This window comes from Mercenaria mercenaria, chromosome 12, assembly GCF_021730395.1.
Source record: "Mercenaria mercenaria strain notata chromosome 12, MADL_Memer_1, whole genome shotgun sequence".
Lineage (NCBI taxonomy): Eukaryota > Metazoa > Mollusca > Bivalvia > Venerida > Veneridae > Mercenaria > Mercenaria mercenaria.
This window is the reverse complement of record NC_069372.1, coordinates 44,952,005-44,967,829: the sequence shown is the minus strand read 5'-3', so window position 1 is coordinate 44,967,829 and position 15,825 is coordinate 44,952,005. Positions and strand designations below refer to the sequence as shown.

At 35.2% G+C, this 15,825-nt stretch overlaps 1 protein-coding gene and 1 non-coding gene across 2 annotated transcripts; one reads left to right on the top strand and one right to left on the bottom strand.

Moving 5' to 3' along the window:
- Positions 1–7,327: 7,327 nt before the first annotated feature.
- On the bottom strand, positions 7,328–8,554 carry LOC123533317 (galactose-3-O-sulfotransferase 3-like). Its single transcript, XM_045314961.2, has 2 exons — positions 7,877–8,554; positions 7,328–7,383 (listed from the first exon to the last, which is right to left on the bottom strand). The coding sequence occupies exons 1-2, from the start codon at positions 8,529–8,531 to the stop codon at positions 7,328–7,330; spliced, it is 711 nt and encodes a 236-aa protein (XP_045170896.2). The 5' UTR covers positions 8,532–8,554.
- Positions 8,555–12,297: 3,743 nt separating this feature from the next.
- Trnat-ggu (transfer RNA threonine (anticodon GGU)) lies at positions 12,298–12,369 on the top strand. Its single transcript has one exon. It is a non-coding gene; the product is annotated as a tRNA-Thr (tRNA).
- The last annotated feature ends 3,456 nt before the right edge of the window (positions 12,370–15,825 follow it).

Below are 15,825 nucleotides of genomic sequence, written 5' to 3'. Positions count from 1 at the left end.
TTGACTGATTTACCATGAAGTAAACTCTGAATTACTAATAAGGACTTAATCCACTTTTCCGACAATGTTTTCGTTATCCTTTTCCATTTATACGTCCATTCGCAGGATACTTGCGGGTGAAATATTTTTTTTTTAAATCAGAGAATCATTTTGATACAGACGGACAGACAGACTGGGATCAACCTATAGTCCTCTCCTGCCTCATCTCATCGATATCTTGAAATCGTAAGGTAACATTTCTTCGTGTGATTTCCATAGGAAATCGACGGTTAATTTCTTGCAAGACATAGTAGAGACCCTGTGTATACATTCAGTTTCTAATTCGTATTTTAGAATAGTACATGTGTTTAAAACCAACACTGAACACTTGCATGTAAACGACGCTGAAGCATTCAGTTAACTATTTAATTCAGTAGGATAGCGAGTCACAGACACTCCACCCCAACCCCAATGGATTAGTACAAGCATCGCATGATTGGGGTCGACATTAAATGACATTATGAATATGACGACTGATCAAAAGAAACAATTTTGTATGCATATTTTCTATTTCATTTACGCCTTTGAGGAACATAAATCGCTTATTGTACTCGCAAGATGAAATACAGGATCACTCGCAATTACGCATTCAGATCAAATATCAAAATTGGCAAGTCGGCATACAGTAAATATTTTTTCACCGACTAGGTAAAAATTAATTTCATTCAAAAACGCAACAGAAACGAAACATTTTATTTACATATATTTATGGAGTATGCATACTTATTACAGAAAACATAATAGATAATTGGATTACAAATCAATTTGGCGTGATATTCATCAGTTTCGCGACTTGATCGATTGAATTTTCATGCAATGAGTGTGATCAGTCAACATTTTTCAAACATTACCTGTCAGTTTCATCTATTATATCACCATATACACATATTTATGTTAGACTTATCGTTTAACTTAAATACACGTACAGTGTAAAGCCAAATAATGAATTTGAAGACGATTCTTACCTTTTGCGTGTCTGTTTATTGTTTTGATCACTCGCAAGAGGAAGAGGGGGAATACAGTCGTTTATAGGGTGTGGTAATATATAGTTTGACAGTAATTAAGTTTTAAAGCCTTCTTAAGAAATATAGCATTTTTTTTCAAGATTTCTAAAGAATTTTTTTCTTGTTGTCGAACGACCTGGATGCCAGTCGCTTTAAATACTTTACACGTGTTACGTTACAACTTAATAATCTTGTTAAATTGTATCAATTACATGTATATAGAGAGAATAATCTATCTTACGCTATTTTATACTATTAAAATACAGCATAATTCTTTACTTGTCAGACACTGAGCTTTTTTTTCCGTGAGGCAATTTAGAATTTGTTACCACTACCTTTAGTTATATCTAAAAATATTTGTAAGAAGAAATAGGACACTTTTCGTCTGTCAAGTAAGGAATTGTCTGTAATATGTATTACACATTCTATGTTTCTGTGTCATTTTAAATTGATGTAACTATTATTGTAGATGAAGTATCAATAAAAAGTCACAACACTATTAACCTGTTCAGTCATATGATCATAAACTTTATATTTACAGTCATTTATGTGAAGAAGCTAGTCCTGTAAACAGTGTTTTTGAACTTCAGCATTATGTGCGATATAAGGAAATACACAAAACCAAACCGGCTAGCTCAAAAGGGAGAGAGCACAGGTCAATCGATCTTGGGTCTCGAGTCCGCAACGATTTGATTAAAGACATTTCATCTGAAGACATTTGACCTCCACCTTTCTTTCAGATGGAGAAGTTGGCAGTTACCTGTGGAGCACAGATTAGTTCTGGTACAAAATCCGGGAACAATGGTTAGGTTTTAAAGACTGTTATTACATAACTGAATTACTGTTGCAAATAGGTGCTGAACCGAAACAGCAAACAAAATGAAGCGTATAGGTATCTAAAGTATGTTTATGTTTAGGCTAAGCGTCTTTTTCAACAAACACATGTGAACAGATTCTCAAACTTAATATTACTGTCATATGGGTATGATATTGCTATGATAAGTTTCAACAAGATAAAACTTTATTTTATAGAATTTTATCAGAGATAGAGGTGTGGAGACTGCTATTTTCAAGGGATTGCAAGTTAAGTTCTTTAAGATGAGACGATACTGCTTGTTTTATTATAGTTTTTGCATACGTATCGATCTGCTTATACTTATATTCGTTGAATTGTATGTGATGAATGTCAGATGGTAGTGCAGCTTTCAAGTTTTGGTCAGACATAAAGGTGTTATATGCTGTTTCTTTGACTTTTCTGATTGTTGTTTTGACATTTCTCTTGCTAGTTCTTGGTGACCTCTTTAGTTTAAATTTGCAGTTATGATATTTGTGCGCTTTGACCAACTGAGATCTTTACTTTAATTGACTCCGGTGCATTTTGTTTATTCTATCAATCTGATAATAATATCCTATGAAATAAATGTACCTGTAAATACTTGTTTATTTTTCTTTCAAGTAGTCTCTAGTACCGCACATTTATCTGGGTTGAACTTCATTGACCAGTCCTTTTCCTATGCTTCTAGGGAATGGAGATCATTTTGCAGAAATTGTGTAACACGTTAAGATTTCCGCATAAGACACACAATGGTGTTATATGCAAATAATCTACTGTTACTTTTAATGGAGTTGGTAAATGGTTAAGGTAAATCAGGAAGAGACAGGGGCCATTTGCTGAACCCTGAGGAACTGTAGGTAGAGTGCATAAGGGACAGCCGTCAACAACGACACTTTGGGGTCTGTCTTTGAGAAATGACTTTTGCTCTATGATGCTAATGAATGGACTCCCAGTGGAGGTTATGTATTATTCTATGGCGGTCAACCTCTTAGAAAGCGTTAGCAAAGTGCATTAACATAATTGTCAGTTTGCTGGCCATTCTCTAGATTCTCGAAGACCTCTTGTGTAAAAGTTATAAGTTTTGTTTCAAAGGTACTAGTAAGCTCTGAACTGAAACAATATTGGTTATGACTGAATAGATTATTTCTGTCAAAGTAAGACGTGATGTTAGAAACTAAAATATGTTCCATCATTTCACAGGCAATGCATGTTAAGGATATAGGCCTATTGTTGCTGTACTACTTCCTCCTTATGACAGCTCCCCATCTCGTCTAACAAGACATATGCATCCCCACTCCTATACCCAGATCCTCACTACCTGTAATTACTATAAATACTCTTTTCTTCCAGCCACCACAGTGCTTTGGAAAATTATCTTCCGGCACATCTTGTGCAAGACCCCACACTGAACCAATTTAAGCAGGGTGTGGCTAAACTTGCACACAATGCTTAACATGATTGACCTGTTTTTAAACTGCTTTTGTCTGTAAATCCTTCTTGTTTTTTTTTTTTTACACCATCAACTGTATTTTATGCTTGCAAATACACATAGTGTATTACTTTTATTCTCCTGTCCATTCCACTTTTAAACTCCTTGTTCAGGCGCGTAGCTGCACGTAACACTCGAAAAGAGGGGTGATGTAATATGCATAGATTGATAGTTGTTAGCCCCGGATTTTTGACCTTCCTTGTATACTGGATCGAAGCGACTGCATTCTTCCATCTACTAGGGCTTGACCAGTTCTAAGCGATAGTTTTAATAGATCGTTTTATGCCTAGAGCTGACCATTGTGAATCTCCATGAGTAGTTTTGCAGAGGCTTTATTAGGATTTCAACCCTTCAATAACTTAACCAGGCTATTTCCTACTATGTTCCTTAAAATGGGATTACACACTTTGTTGTAAATAAGATGAAATTACCAAAGAAAAATGAAATCTGAAAAGAAAAGACCCGGTTGTTGAATCTTGGTGTAAGTAAGTCATTGGTCTTCTAGGACCATTCCAGAGTTGATTGCAAAGAAAAATTTAGTGTCCCGAATTCGTGTAAAAACCGTTATTTTCTAAGAACATAATGCATATAATTATGTATAAGAAATGTCCGTTTTGACATTATATTAAGCGTACTGCTGCTCCCCAGTATAATGTGTTATTTCAAAAGTCTTAATATCTGTGCAAAGTGTATGTGCCCAGCTAGAATATGATACCTTTCTATGAAATTTCGGTCGGACATTAAGGTTTCTTTGACATCTGGTCGTTGTTTTGACATTTCTCTTGCTGATTCTGGGTGAGCTCTTTACTTTATATTTGCAGTTGTGATATTTGTATGCTTTGACCAACTGAGATCTTTATTTAAAGTTACGCATGTGTAATTTTTTTAGTCTATCAATTTGATAATTATCCTATGAAATAAATGTACATGTAAATACTTGTAAATACGGTAAACACTCAACCCAATGGTCGGAGGTTCGAGCCAAACCAGACCTTCTCAGAGGACACCAGTACTGGATTTTCCAGGAAGTATACTCGAGAGTGGTTCAGATAAGCTTTAAGCTTAGGACTTCTGCGCCACCATATATTTTAGTACGGTTAGGATTTCTGTGACGTCATATGCCTTATATAGATCAATTTTGTTCATGAATTCTAAACGTCGTCTGATCGAAGATTCTGGGCCTTTGTTACCAATTTTCTATCTGGTATTGTGCTTTATACGTAATTATAATCCCCTGCAATTATCAAATTGTTTTTGTTCTATACTATTTAAATCTCTAGAAACATTTCTTTGCCCCTAAAGACATTTCAGCGGTAAAGTTAATCAAACAATGTTTCTTTTTTCATAAACGTGATTTTAGAATATATGTAGTCGCTTCCTGCCGTCTCCATTGCTCTAAAACCCAACTCCATCCCAAGAATATCCTACCGATTTCGCCACAATTCCAGATCTCCGCCGCAGTGAGTTTATTGTAGAAGAACCAAATGAATGTTTTGGGGTTTGTTTGTGTTGTTGTTGAATTTTTTGCTTTAGCTATGTAAATGTGAATTTTTGTACTTTATTAATAGTTCTGTAGCCCGTTTACAATTCTTGATACTGCTGTCGACCGGCATTGTAGAACCTGATATTATGTTTAGCTTCGTAAATATCCTCGTCGTCTCCTTAAATTTTCCATTATATCGTAAGCATAATTACTGCAAAAGTTTTAGGGCAACTTTTCTGAATATGACCGGTTTCAAATCTCCCATGACAATGACAAATCTTCCCTTTTGGGCAATCCTTTCTAATGATCCGTTTGTGTGTGGGGGGTGGGGGGGGGCAGGAGTGGCGGGGGTGGGGGCAGGAGGTTACCGTCGCACCGATCCGATTATAGGTAATATGGCTACCTTCCAGCTTTGATAATGGAGAAAGACCTCAGGTGCCCTTCCATGCCTTATTTTATCACGGGTGAGCACCTGAGAAGAACCGGCGATCGTCCATAAGTCAGCTGGGTGGCTTCCTCATATGAAAAATTCAGCGCCCCAAGTGCGGCTCGAAACCACATCGGCGAGGGGCTGGTAATTTTAAGTCAGCAACCTTAACCATTCGGCCCCTAACGATCCGTGGATTTAAATTTTAAAGTAAAAGCAACTTTGTTTTGTTTTGCAGGGTTTTTTTTATTTTGCTTTACTGCAATTGGAGTAGAGCTGTGGCCCTGATCACTTGTTTTTTTGTTTTGTTTTTTTTTTGTCTTTTCATCAGCTGACTTGTTCTCACCTTTCAGTTACAATGTACTGTTAATTATCTACACTGGCAAAACGAAATATTCTAGATATGCTTCCGTGCTAGCTGTATCAGATGGAAAAAGTAAGTTTCGCTGACACGTCTGCTATATCAAGGGACGTAACTAGAAAAGTAACAACGCTATTCTTTAACATTTTCGTTTATGCAGAGAGATCAAGATTACTGAATTTGAGCTTATTACAACTACAAATTATATAATCTATATTTGACAGGACTAGGGCTGTAGTGTTGGCAGTCTGACACCAAGTAGGTTGAAACCTATCTCTAAGTAGACTATGACTGGCGTGTAGACAGCCTGGCTCCAAGCATACAGTGGCCACAGTTGAGACAGTGAGGCTCGGTATAGTCTAAGTACTCTTGACTATGAAGTTCTGAGAAGACTACGGCAAGTTATGGCCTTGTAATAATTGGAGCCGGCTTCTTTAAATGGATTGGACGTTTAAATTATGTATATCACATGGTAATACTCAATTATTAAAGTAGACGATCCGTAATGACATTCGGCAAAGTCGTACGATTACGAATTTTCTCCATATGCGATTTCGGTATTCTCCAGCTAGTTGTTCGTATGAACTACGTTTGCATCCGAAGAAAGCCGAAATATCATTAGTTAAATACGGAATATAACGAAAATTGCCGAATGTCATTACGGTTCTGTTTAACAGACTGTTACTATAAGTGAAGACAAAGATAGGATTTAAATTAAAACAATGATTTATTTATCTATTCCCGGACAATGATTCAAAATAGGTGGCATGAAATATGACTAGAATCCTCTATGCAATAAAGTTTAAAGTCACGGCAATAAAATAGTATGATATATCTTGTATGACACAAATGATATGTTTCGTGTAAACTACAAGAACCACTTGGTCAGGTACATGCGAAAACATCACGTAAAAATAAAATGTTTTTTAAACAATGAAAGAAAAACATACAATGTTCTAATAATAAAAATATCTTTACTTTTTGAAATCTAGACTTCCAGTTCTAAACTTAAAAAAACTATACGTTCTATCATTCAGTCATAAACTAAGCAATATTGAAATAAATAGCAAGCGTATGTTTAAGACAGCAGTAAGTATGTAAGAGCCTCAGAATAGAAAGTGATGAAAGATCACTCCGGGAGAGATACGTTACAATATAGGTCATGTCTCAACGATTACATTTGACACTTGTTAAAGTGGCGCTCAATGTCACTTGGCTGAGAATATTCACATGTGTTATCGATTTGATTACATTTATTTGTGCCTCTGATTTGATTTGATTTGATTTGATTTTAATTCAAAAAGTAAAAGTATAAATGAATTAAGATATTAAAACTTTCAAAGTATTCGTCTCTTCTTAGATAATAAGTACTAGGAATTATTTAGATTTTATGCTTTCAAAAATAAGTATTATATACAGTTAGGAACTCTTTTGCTCGAAACGAAGACACATGCACACGTTACAACATCTAATCATACATGTTTTATACATAAATTGAGCAGATCAGCAAGTCTATATACGAAACATTAAGTTGTTCTGTACGAAGTGTGTAACTCTCTCTCCCTCTCTCTCTCTCTCTCTCTCTCTCTCTCTCTCTCTCTCTCTCTCTCTCTCTCTCTACCATTCACAGTGGAAAAAACCATCTGAAGAAACAACTTTTTTCACGACAATGTTCTTAGGGAGGTTCTCCTAGCCGGACTCGCAATCTCGCAGAAATGCTTCAGGATGCCAGTACCGATTGTCATCTGCAAGTGTTATTTTAGCGATAATATATACCTTTTCACAATCAATTGAAAGTTCGCATCTACCACTTATTTGTGCACATGATTTTTGTTGTTGTGAGTGGCGAAAACCGTTTTGTTATAAATACGATTGTCATTTTTAGTTCAATAAACAGTGTTTTAAGTTCATGTTATGGTCCTTGAAAGGCACTAGCTGAGCTTGTCAAGTATTTCGAGGAGTGTCGATATTGCGAGCGAATTTGTCTTATGAAAGGTAATTCTTTGGTCTTCATCCATTTACAATCTAACTTGACAATTTGAAAATGTTCGTTCCATTGTGTTTGTTGAATTGACAATGCCACATCTTCTGTTTTATTCTTTTGCCAGCAAAATGCATGTACATGATTTATCACAGATTTGAAAAATGCGACCTCGTCATGAAAATCATCCTCAACTTGCTTTAATTTCATTTCAAACACTTCAGAAAAATATTCATATATTTCAAAGTCTAAGAAACTGGTGCTTTTAAGTTTTGCTATTTCCGTGTCGTTCAAGACTATATGATTGTGTTTATAAGAGTTAGTTTTCAAATAGATAATGTCACTTAATGACCAATTAAGAAGTCTTTTCATCATTACTAGAGATTCATCAAACCTTTCCATGATTAAAACAAGTAAAAACTCTGAATTTAGCTTATCCAGGTACCGTTTTACTTGTGTACGTCGAATACCACTTTTAAATCCAAAGTCTTTGCCCATTGTGTTTCTCGTGTGAGAGAAAAATCCTGGATCATAATGCGATGGATAATTTATAAGATTGTGTACGAAATTTTCACGCGGTATCTTTTTCAAATAGCCGACATGAAAAACATCGCGGTAATAGCACGCCGAACTAATTATTCTGCTCACCGGTTCACGAACTATTCCGATTTTTACCGAGTCAGCCGGAAGTAGACTATCAAACCACTCTTTCTCGTATACAGTATGGCACGCAAAGATATCGTAATGTTCACCATTTTTCAGTGGCATTTTCTGGTCCGCTGAGTGTAGATAATTTCTCGTTTTAGGGAGGAGAATATTCAAATTATGTTTCAAACCGAATCTGAAAAATAAATTTTGCATAGTAGTTGATCCTGCCTTATGTACTTTTAAAAATGCTACATGAGTCGTCATGTTTTCACGAAATCTAGTTACAGAGGGAGCACGTTGTGTAGTGAAACTTTTAGTACTTTTATTTTCTGGTAATGGCTGACCGTAAGATGATCTCATACTTTTAGGTACCACAACAGGAATTCTACAGAACAGATATTCGTTGGTGATGGCGATGCATTCAAAAACAGTGAAGCAGAAAGAGAACCTGAAATGAAAAAAAAACAAATATTTTAAAGATGCGTTGTTATGTACATGTTATTGGAGAGGTTAGACTTCTCCATAGTGTTGCCTTTCAAACTATAGGAGGATTTAGACTAATCTACTAATTCTATCGCGTTAGATTTCACTTTCTAGCGAAATTACGGTAGCCAGTCTAAAATGGCCCAATGCGCTTGCGCACAAAAAAGTTTTGAAATACTCTAAAACGAAAATAATTGTTCGTTTAAAATAAAGAAATAAAGTGAAATACTATTGTTACAAATGTTGGAAACGGTTCAGTTATTAATAGCAAAATATACAGATGTATATGTACTATTCTTTGTTCGCAGTATTCAAAGATATGCATATCCATTGAATCGCGCTAAAATATAAGAAGAGCTCTTCCGAGATGTTCGATTGTGCGTCTCCTATTTTTAGAAGATCTTCTGTGTTTTCCACCCGATAGTCGGAATGTTAATCACGTGATCAAAACAAGGCAGTAATTTGACATATAAAACTTACAAACTTAATAATAAACTTGAACGAGTAAAATTATTAGAATTTCTTTCAAATAGCACATAAACAATGAAAAAACTCTGAAAAATACATTTGAAAAAAAAGAATGATATTTTTTTCACTTCCAGCAGACGTCCTTTCGATTGGGATTTTCTTCCAGGCTTTTCTATAGCTTCTCGGAAGTTATTCTCGTGAACTCAAACGAACGGGACAGTTGACAAACAAGCTTGTCGGGTGAGGTTCTAGCAAAAACAGTTAAGATGCCAATTTGGCAGCTTTCACCAGGGCCAAGTTCGGACTTGGATCCAAAGTATTCGGTGTACAATTATTGCAGTGGTAGCTTTTGAACATTTTAAAATGCAATTCAGTAACTAGAAAATGCTTGGGTCTACATTCCTCGGATTCGCGGAGGTAGACCATATCCTGGAGATGACTTATTGATTTTTAGATCATTAGGGCGTGGTTACAATGACCTGGACCAGGAAAACAGTTTCGAGACTATAACCCAAGAAAGCTTGGGTCTAGGAACTCTAAGCTTTATACGAAGGTTGGCCATCTCCAACAGAATGACGACCCCTAATAGGTCACAGTGATCTGCATCAGGGAAACTGTTTTTTCGTATATAACCAGAGACATAGATAACAATTGTTATGTATGTCCCTGATACAACTTTAAAAGGAGCAACACTGGACCTCTGCTAGGTTTCTTTTTTCAAAAGAAGCCTACTTGTATTTCTTTTATTGGTAACTCATTGTTTACTGTAAAGCCTGTCCTAGTTTTGAGGCTTCATGTATGTCAATAAGTTATATATATTCTATGGTTTTCCAGGTAAGGAATAATGTGATCACCTTTATCATTTTTCTCCACTTAATCGTTAAATGCAAGTCAAACGTCCCTTGTTTGAACATAAATCAGGGAACCAGTATCTTTTGAAAGTTATGTACGCTTCAGTAAGATTTCCTGAAGCTATTCCTTTAAGAAATATCAATGTCAAATCCATTTTGGTCTTAATAATATTTTTTTTTCACAACAGTTGCTTTCCCAAAATCTGTACGGTCTAACCAAGGCTCTTTTTTCACGTCTACCATATTTCAACAGGTATTACTTAAGTAAGGCATAAAACAATAAATACAAATCTCCAGCCTATTATCAGGAAAGTCAAAGTGACTAAGAAAGATTTCATCAAAACATTGCAAAATATGATTTGGACATTTTGTTTTGATACAGAGAGGAACTGGGATGATGGTATCCTTTGGGGTTTTTCTTTTGCTATTTGCGGTCAGAGATTCTGTACAAGCTTCCGTCCATTTGAATTAGTGTTTTGTCACACTGTCCGTGGAACCTTAAAATTACTTAATACGCAATTTCTCTCAGAAGATGACACATCTTTAAATTTGCTCCAGTATGTTTCAGACTTCAAAACTAAGTTGACAAAAGTTTGAAAAGTGGAACGTTCAAATTTGTAATCTGCTCAAAACATATCCCTGGTAAACCATTACAACCGAGGTGTTATGGTCCTAATACTGTTGAAAAGAAGCCAAGTGATTTGAATTACATTATTTACACTCCCAGGAAGCACAAGGAGAAACGGTCATGTCATATGAATATGTTAAAAGAGTACATTGATAGAAATAGCTCTGTCCCACAACCTGTTAATGTTAATTTACCTGTTAGTGAGGAAATTTGATAATTCAGACATTTTACAATAACTATATGAAAAGCTTTTCCATCTGGAACATCAACAAAGTGATGAGCCGAAACAACATATCCATGAATATGAAAAATTGTCTCCAGATATAGATTCTACTCAGATTCTACTCAGATTAAACAACATCCCAACAAAAATACCCTCGAGTAACCAGTTTTCGTTATGGTAAGGAAACAGCGCGCAATATCGTGAATAATAATTGTATAACCGTCTTTATTGTTGCTAACTGACGGAAGCTGCCATTTTTAAACATCAACCGGAACTGACTTCTATTTATACTGGTAGAGCAGTTTTCGTTACCTTTGCGAAATGGTTGATTTAAACGGAATGAAACGTACTGCATAAAGCAGAGATCCTAGAACATTCGTTTTCTATCAATTCTGAGACAAATGTTCTGTTAAGATTTCATTTGCATACAAAACATTAACACTCTCGTACGCCTTGTCCATGATAGTTGGAGAATACTGTCTGTATTATTGTTTTGCTAGAGGTAGACTTCTATAACCCTACAGCAATTTTACATGGAAATTTAAAATGAACAATCTTGTCACATTCTACAAAAGTCTTTTCGAGTATTTAGCCATATAAGGAAGTACCTTTTCTCTCCATTTCATTAAATTGATTAAAGCTTTTGAACCAGTCTTTCAAAACCTCGACCTTCTTGTTCAAAGTGTAAACCATCGGCTGCAACATTGGTTCAGTATAAAGTAATGCCATTTGGAATGAAAAATTCACCTACAATGTTTTAATGACTTGTAAATTCCATTATTTCTGGACTTAATGGATCTGATAAATATATTGACAACGTCATCGTATACCGATGCAGACGATCAAGGATTTCTTCAAAAGCCAGTGTGAAATTGATAATTTATCAAAAGGGGAATTTTGTAAGGCTTGTGCTATTTTCTAAAGTGATGTTGTGGGACAGGGACAAGTAAAACACATTGATGCCAAGGTTGAATCTATTTCTGATTTTCCATTTCCATCCAGTAAGAAACAGCTCATGCGTTTTCTTGGTATGACTGGATCATACAGAAAATTTTATCAATTTCTTTTCTTCAATTATTTGTCACGGTATAGAACTTGAATATTAAAACGGGGAGAAAATGTGTAGGCGACCGGATAGCTCAGTCGGTAGAGCCGAGGCCCCGGGTTCGAGCCCCGGTCTGGCTGCTCATTTTTCCCACCCTGTGACATTTGGCGCCCAACGTGGGACCGTGACGGCATTACACTGGTTAGTCTCCGACACCTGTAATTGCTTATATATAAAGTACCCGCTGAAATTCGAGGACGAATTTCAAAATGGTGGGAAAATATGTCACGGTATAGAACTTGAATATTAAAACGGGTAGAAAATGTGTAGGCGGCCGGATAGCTCAGTCGGTAGAGCATCGGAACGGTATTCCGGGGCCCCGGGTTCGAGTCCCGGTCTGGCTGCACATTTTTCTCATCCTGTGACATATTGAAGCCTTAACAATTTTGCTAATTATTCATGCTAGTGGATATTGGTGCTACTGAGATGTTGCTACAAGAAGATAACTTTGGAATCAATCATCATGTCTGTTATTTCTCAAAGAGGTTCAAGAAACACCAGAAAATTACTCTATTATTGAAAAAGAGTGTCTAGCTCTTATCTTGGCATTTCATCACTTTAAAGTGTATTCAAGTACGGCCATGTACCTCATTGTTGTCTTTAGTGACCATAATTCTCTCACTTTCATTAACAGAATGAAATATAACTAGATGTGTGCCCCAACTCCTGTCACTGTATATGGTTTCAAGACCAGAACAGGATTTGGACTCTTCTTGCATATTAGAATTGGACTTTATGGCTACTTAATATTTTCAAGGTATTTGAATAGTTACTTTTCAAAATAAACTTCGTTATTGCTAATAACTGCATTCGAATTCGTGTATCACCTTTGTCATTTTCTCCCTTAACCGTTAAATGTATGACAAAAAGCCTATCTTGTCTCAGAATTGTCGCTCCTTATATTCTATATGACACTCAACTCGTTATTGAGGTAAAAATAATAACTTAACAGTTTTAGCTGTTAGTACAAATGTGTAAAATTTGTGCTACCACTCCAATATACTAAAGTACATTTATTTCAATAAATGTTTATATGTTATGTTCTCGGTTTGCTAAATATTGACTTGTTGAACGGTCATTTATATTTACATGTTTATGGATTACTTACCAAAACACTTTTCTTAGTGCAGAATATAAACTGATCGTTGTAGCCATGTCCTTTTGTTCCTAGATATCCTGAAATATATTATATAAAAGTTATTTAAGTTAATGGCTCTTAGTGCCTTTGTTTAAAATGTGACTGCCGCAATTCAATTTCCGTTATGAATATAAAAGATATTAATTTCTTGTTAAATCCTTTTCCTAATAATTACTTTCTTTAACATTTGGCAAAGATTTGAATATTGCTGAATATACTAGAATGATTTATTGAATCTATTGTTTTTATAACCTGCCTTTAATACTCTAACTATAACAGTTCATTTGCAGTATTAAAAGTATTGCTCTTCTAACCATGTAACGCATAACATATATTTGGAAAGATGTTTCATCTGTTTTTAACATAAAACGGTCAAGCATTTTGGACTTTTGATAATAATAATAATAATAAGAAGAAGAAGAATAAACTTTTCACGTAAAATTTACACGAAAATATTGTGCTGAATGTTCAAAAACCAGGTTTGGAGACCAGTTGAAGGTTGATTCTTGGAACAATTTGCAATGAACCAATTGCAAGGTTGTATTTGGGTACTGGTTTAAAACTATCTGTTTCATTCATATGGTAATTATTATTACAAAGAATTTTCAAGATGTAGTAAGAGAATAAATTTAAATAACTATAATTATATTGCCACAAGCAAATTTATTAAAATTTTATCAAACTATCTTTACATCTTGATCGAAAGTAATATTTAATATCGGGTTCAGTTTATCACAAGCACATGTATTTCATAAGGGTTTAATAACTGTGACAAGAATTCTACAACATACAAAACCGTAAATATTTCCCCTTGCCCGCTAAAGAAAAAATGAACTCAAGTAAAACATAAAGTATTGAAAATATCATCTATCCAAACAAAAATAGGAATACTATAGTAGGTTTCCGGGATTTCTTAGTCCTTTTCACTGATAATACTATAAACTGAACAACTGAAGAAAACAGGTTTTGTTCTTATATAATGTCATTTTAATATCAAACATTAACCAGCTAAGAACGGTGGCAAAGCTCCTCTAGATATATAGACATTTGCTGCATGAAGGACAATACGTTAATCAAACAATAAGGCTCTATTGTGTGCGTGTGCGTGCGTGCGTGCGTGTGTGTGTGTGTGTGTTAGTGTGTGTGTTTTCTGTTGTGTTTTTTTTTTTCTTTCTTTCTTTTTTTTGTCTGAAACAAAGCGAAATCAGTGAGTCTTAAACATCAATCGAAAACAAACTTGATAAAATCAAACCAACACTCTAATAAAATCTGTAAAAAGATCCTTTGGAAGCAAAGAATGCAACCAAGAAGAATAATAGCAGACGCTGTTTGATTGAGTCTGTTCATGAGAGGTAATGAAATGTGCAACACCTCTCACGCCCCCTAGCACCGGCTTAATTAAGCAGAACTCTATTACACATATATTGAATGGACTCCATGATCCCAAAGGACCAGAAAATATAACAACACTGAATCCATGTACGGGGAGACTTTTTACAGCCGCCACACGGCACTTAAAGATTGCTGTTGTGATAGTTAATAAAATCTGTAAAAGATCCTTTGGAAGCAAAGAATGCAACCAAGAAGAATAATAGCAGACTCGGTTTGATTGAGTCTGTTCATGAGAGGTAATGAAATGTGCAACACCTCTCACGCCCCCTAGCAACGGCTAAAACACATATGAATGAATCTTTCCTATAAGAACGTGAGATATCCTCTAACATGACTAAAAACTCCGGTCATTTGGTCCGTGCTTATTTTTGACCTACATAAAGATTTGATCTCCTTGTCAAGTTTTTGCGATGACAGAATGGCACATTTCATAATCAACACAAATATGATTGCCATACATTACACTCCTAGTATTCTGAAAGAAAAGAACACTCAATTGAAAACTACACACATAGACAGTATTCAGGTCTTACTATAGGTTATGATTTTAACTGGAGAACGGATATCAATCATGTATATATCTAACGACAATTCTGCGCTAAAATGTATCAAGCGCAACTGAGCGAATAAACTATGAAAGATCGCAACAAAACTTGAATACTAGTATATCCCCTGTGGTTCTGTGACAACTAATGTACGAAAAGCATTGCAACCATTGTTTAACCCTTCAATGATCGTAAGATGCGACTAACAGGACCTGGCCCCGTGTTCACAAAACATTTTCAGTCTTAGCTGAGTTGAAACTTTATTTGTTATTTATATCTAAATAGCATGTTTTAAACTAAATTTTAAGTCAATAACTATTTTCAAGTGGCTATTCAGTACTGATGGTCAGCCTCAGTTAGAAGTTAACCTTTAAGGTTTAGTAAAACTGATATTAAAATTTCGATTTCAAACCCAGCTGAGACCGAAAAAACTGTTTTGTGAACGCAGGGCCTGAACACTTGGTTTTGCTGTGTCTCTGTGCATAATTAGGTATAAATGTATTGATTCCATAACTCATGCTTCTATTTTGATGTAGATGATATGTTAAACCAAAATTTAAGTCATGTTAGATAGGGCGCCATATCACCTGTACTGTGTTAGTGTACCGCAAAGTCCAAATTATCATCAACAACTTGAGCTTCTATTATGGAATGTCTGGCAAAACACAGATTGCAATAAGTCCAACGTAATGAATACAATTTAACCTGAAGTAATTTACTTTAAC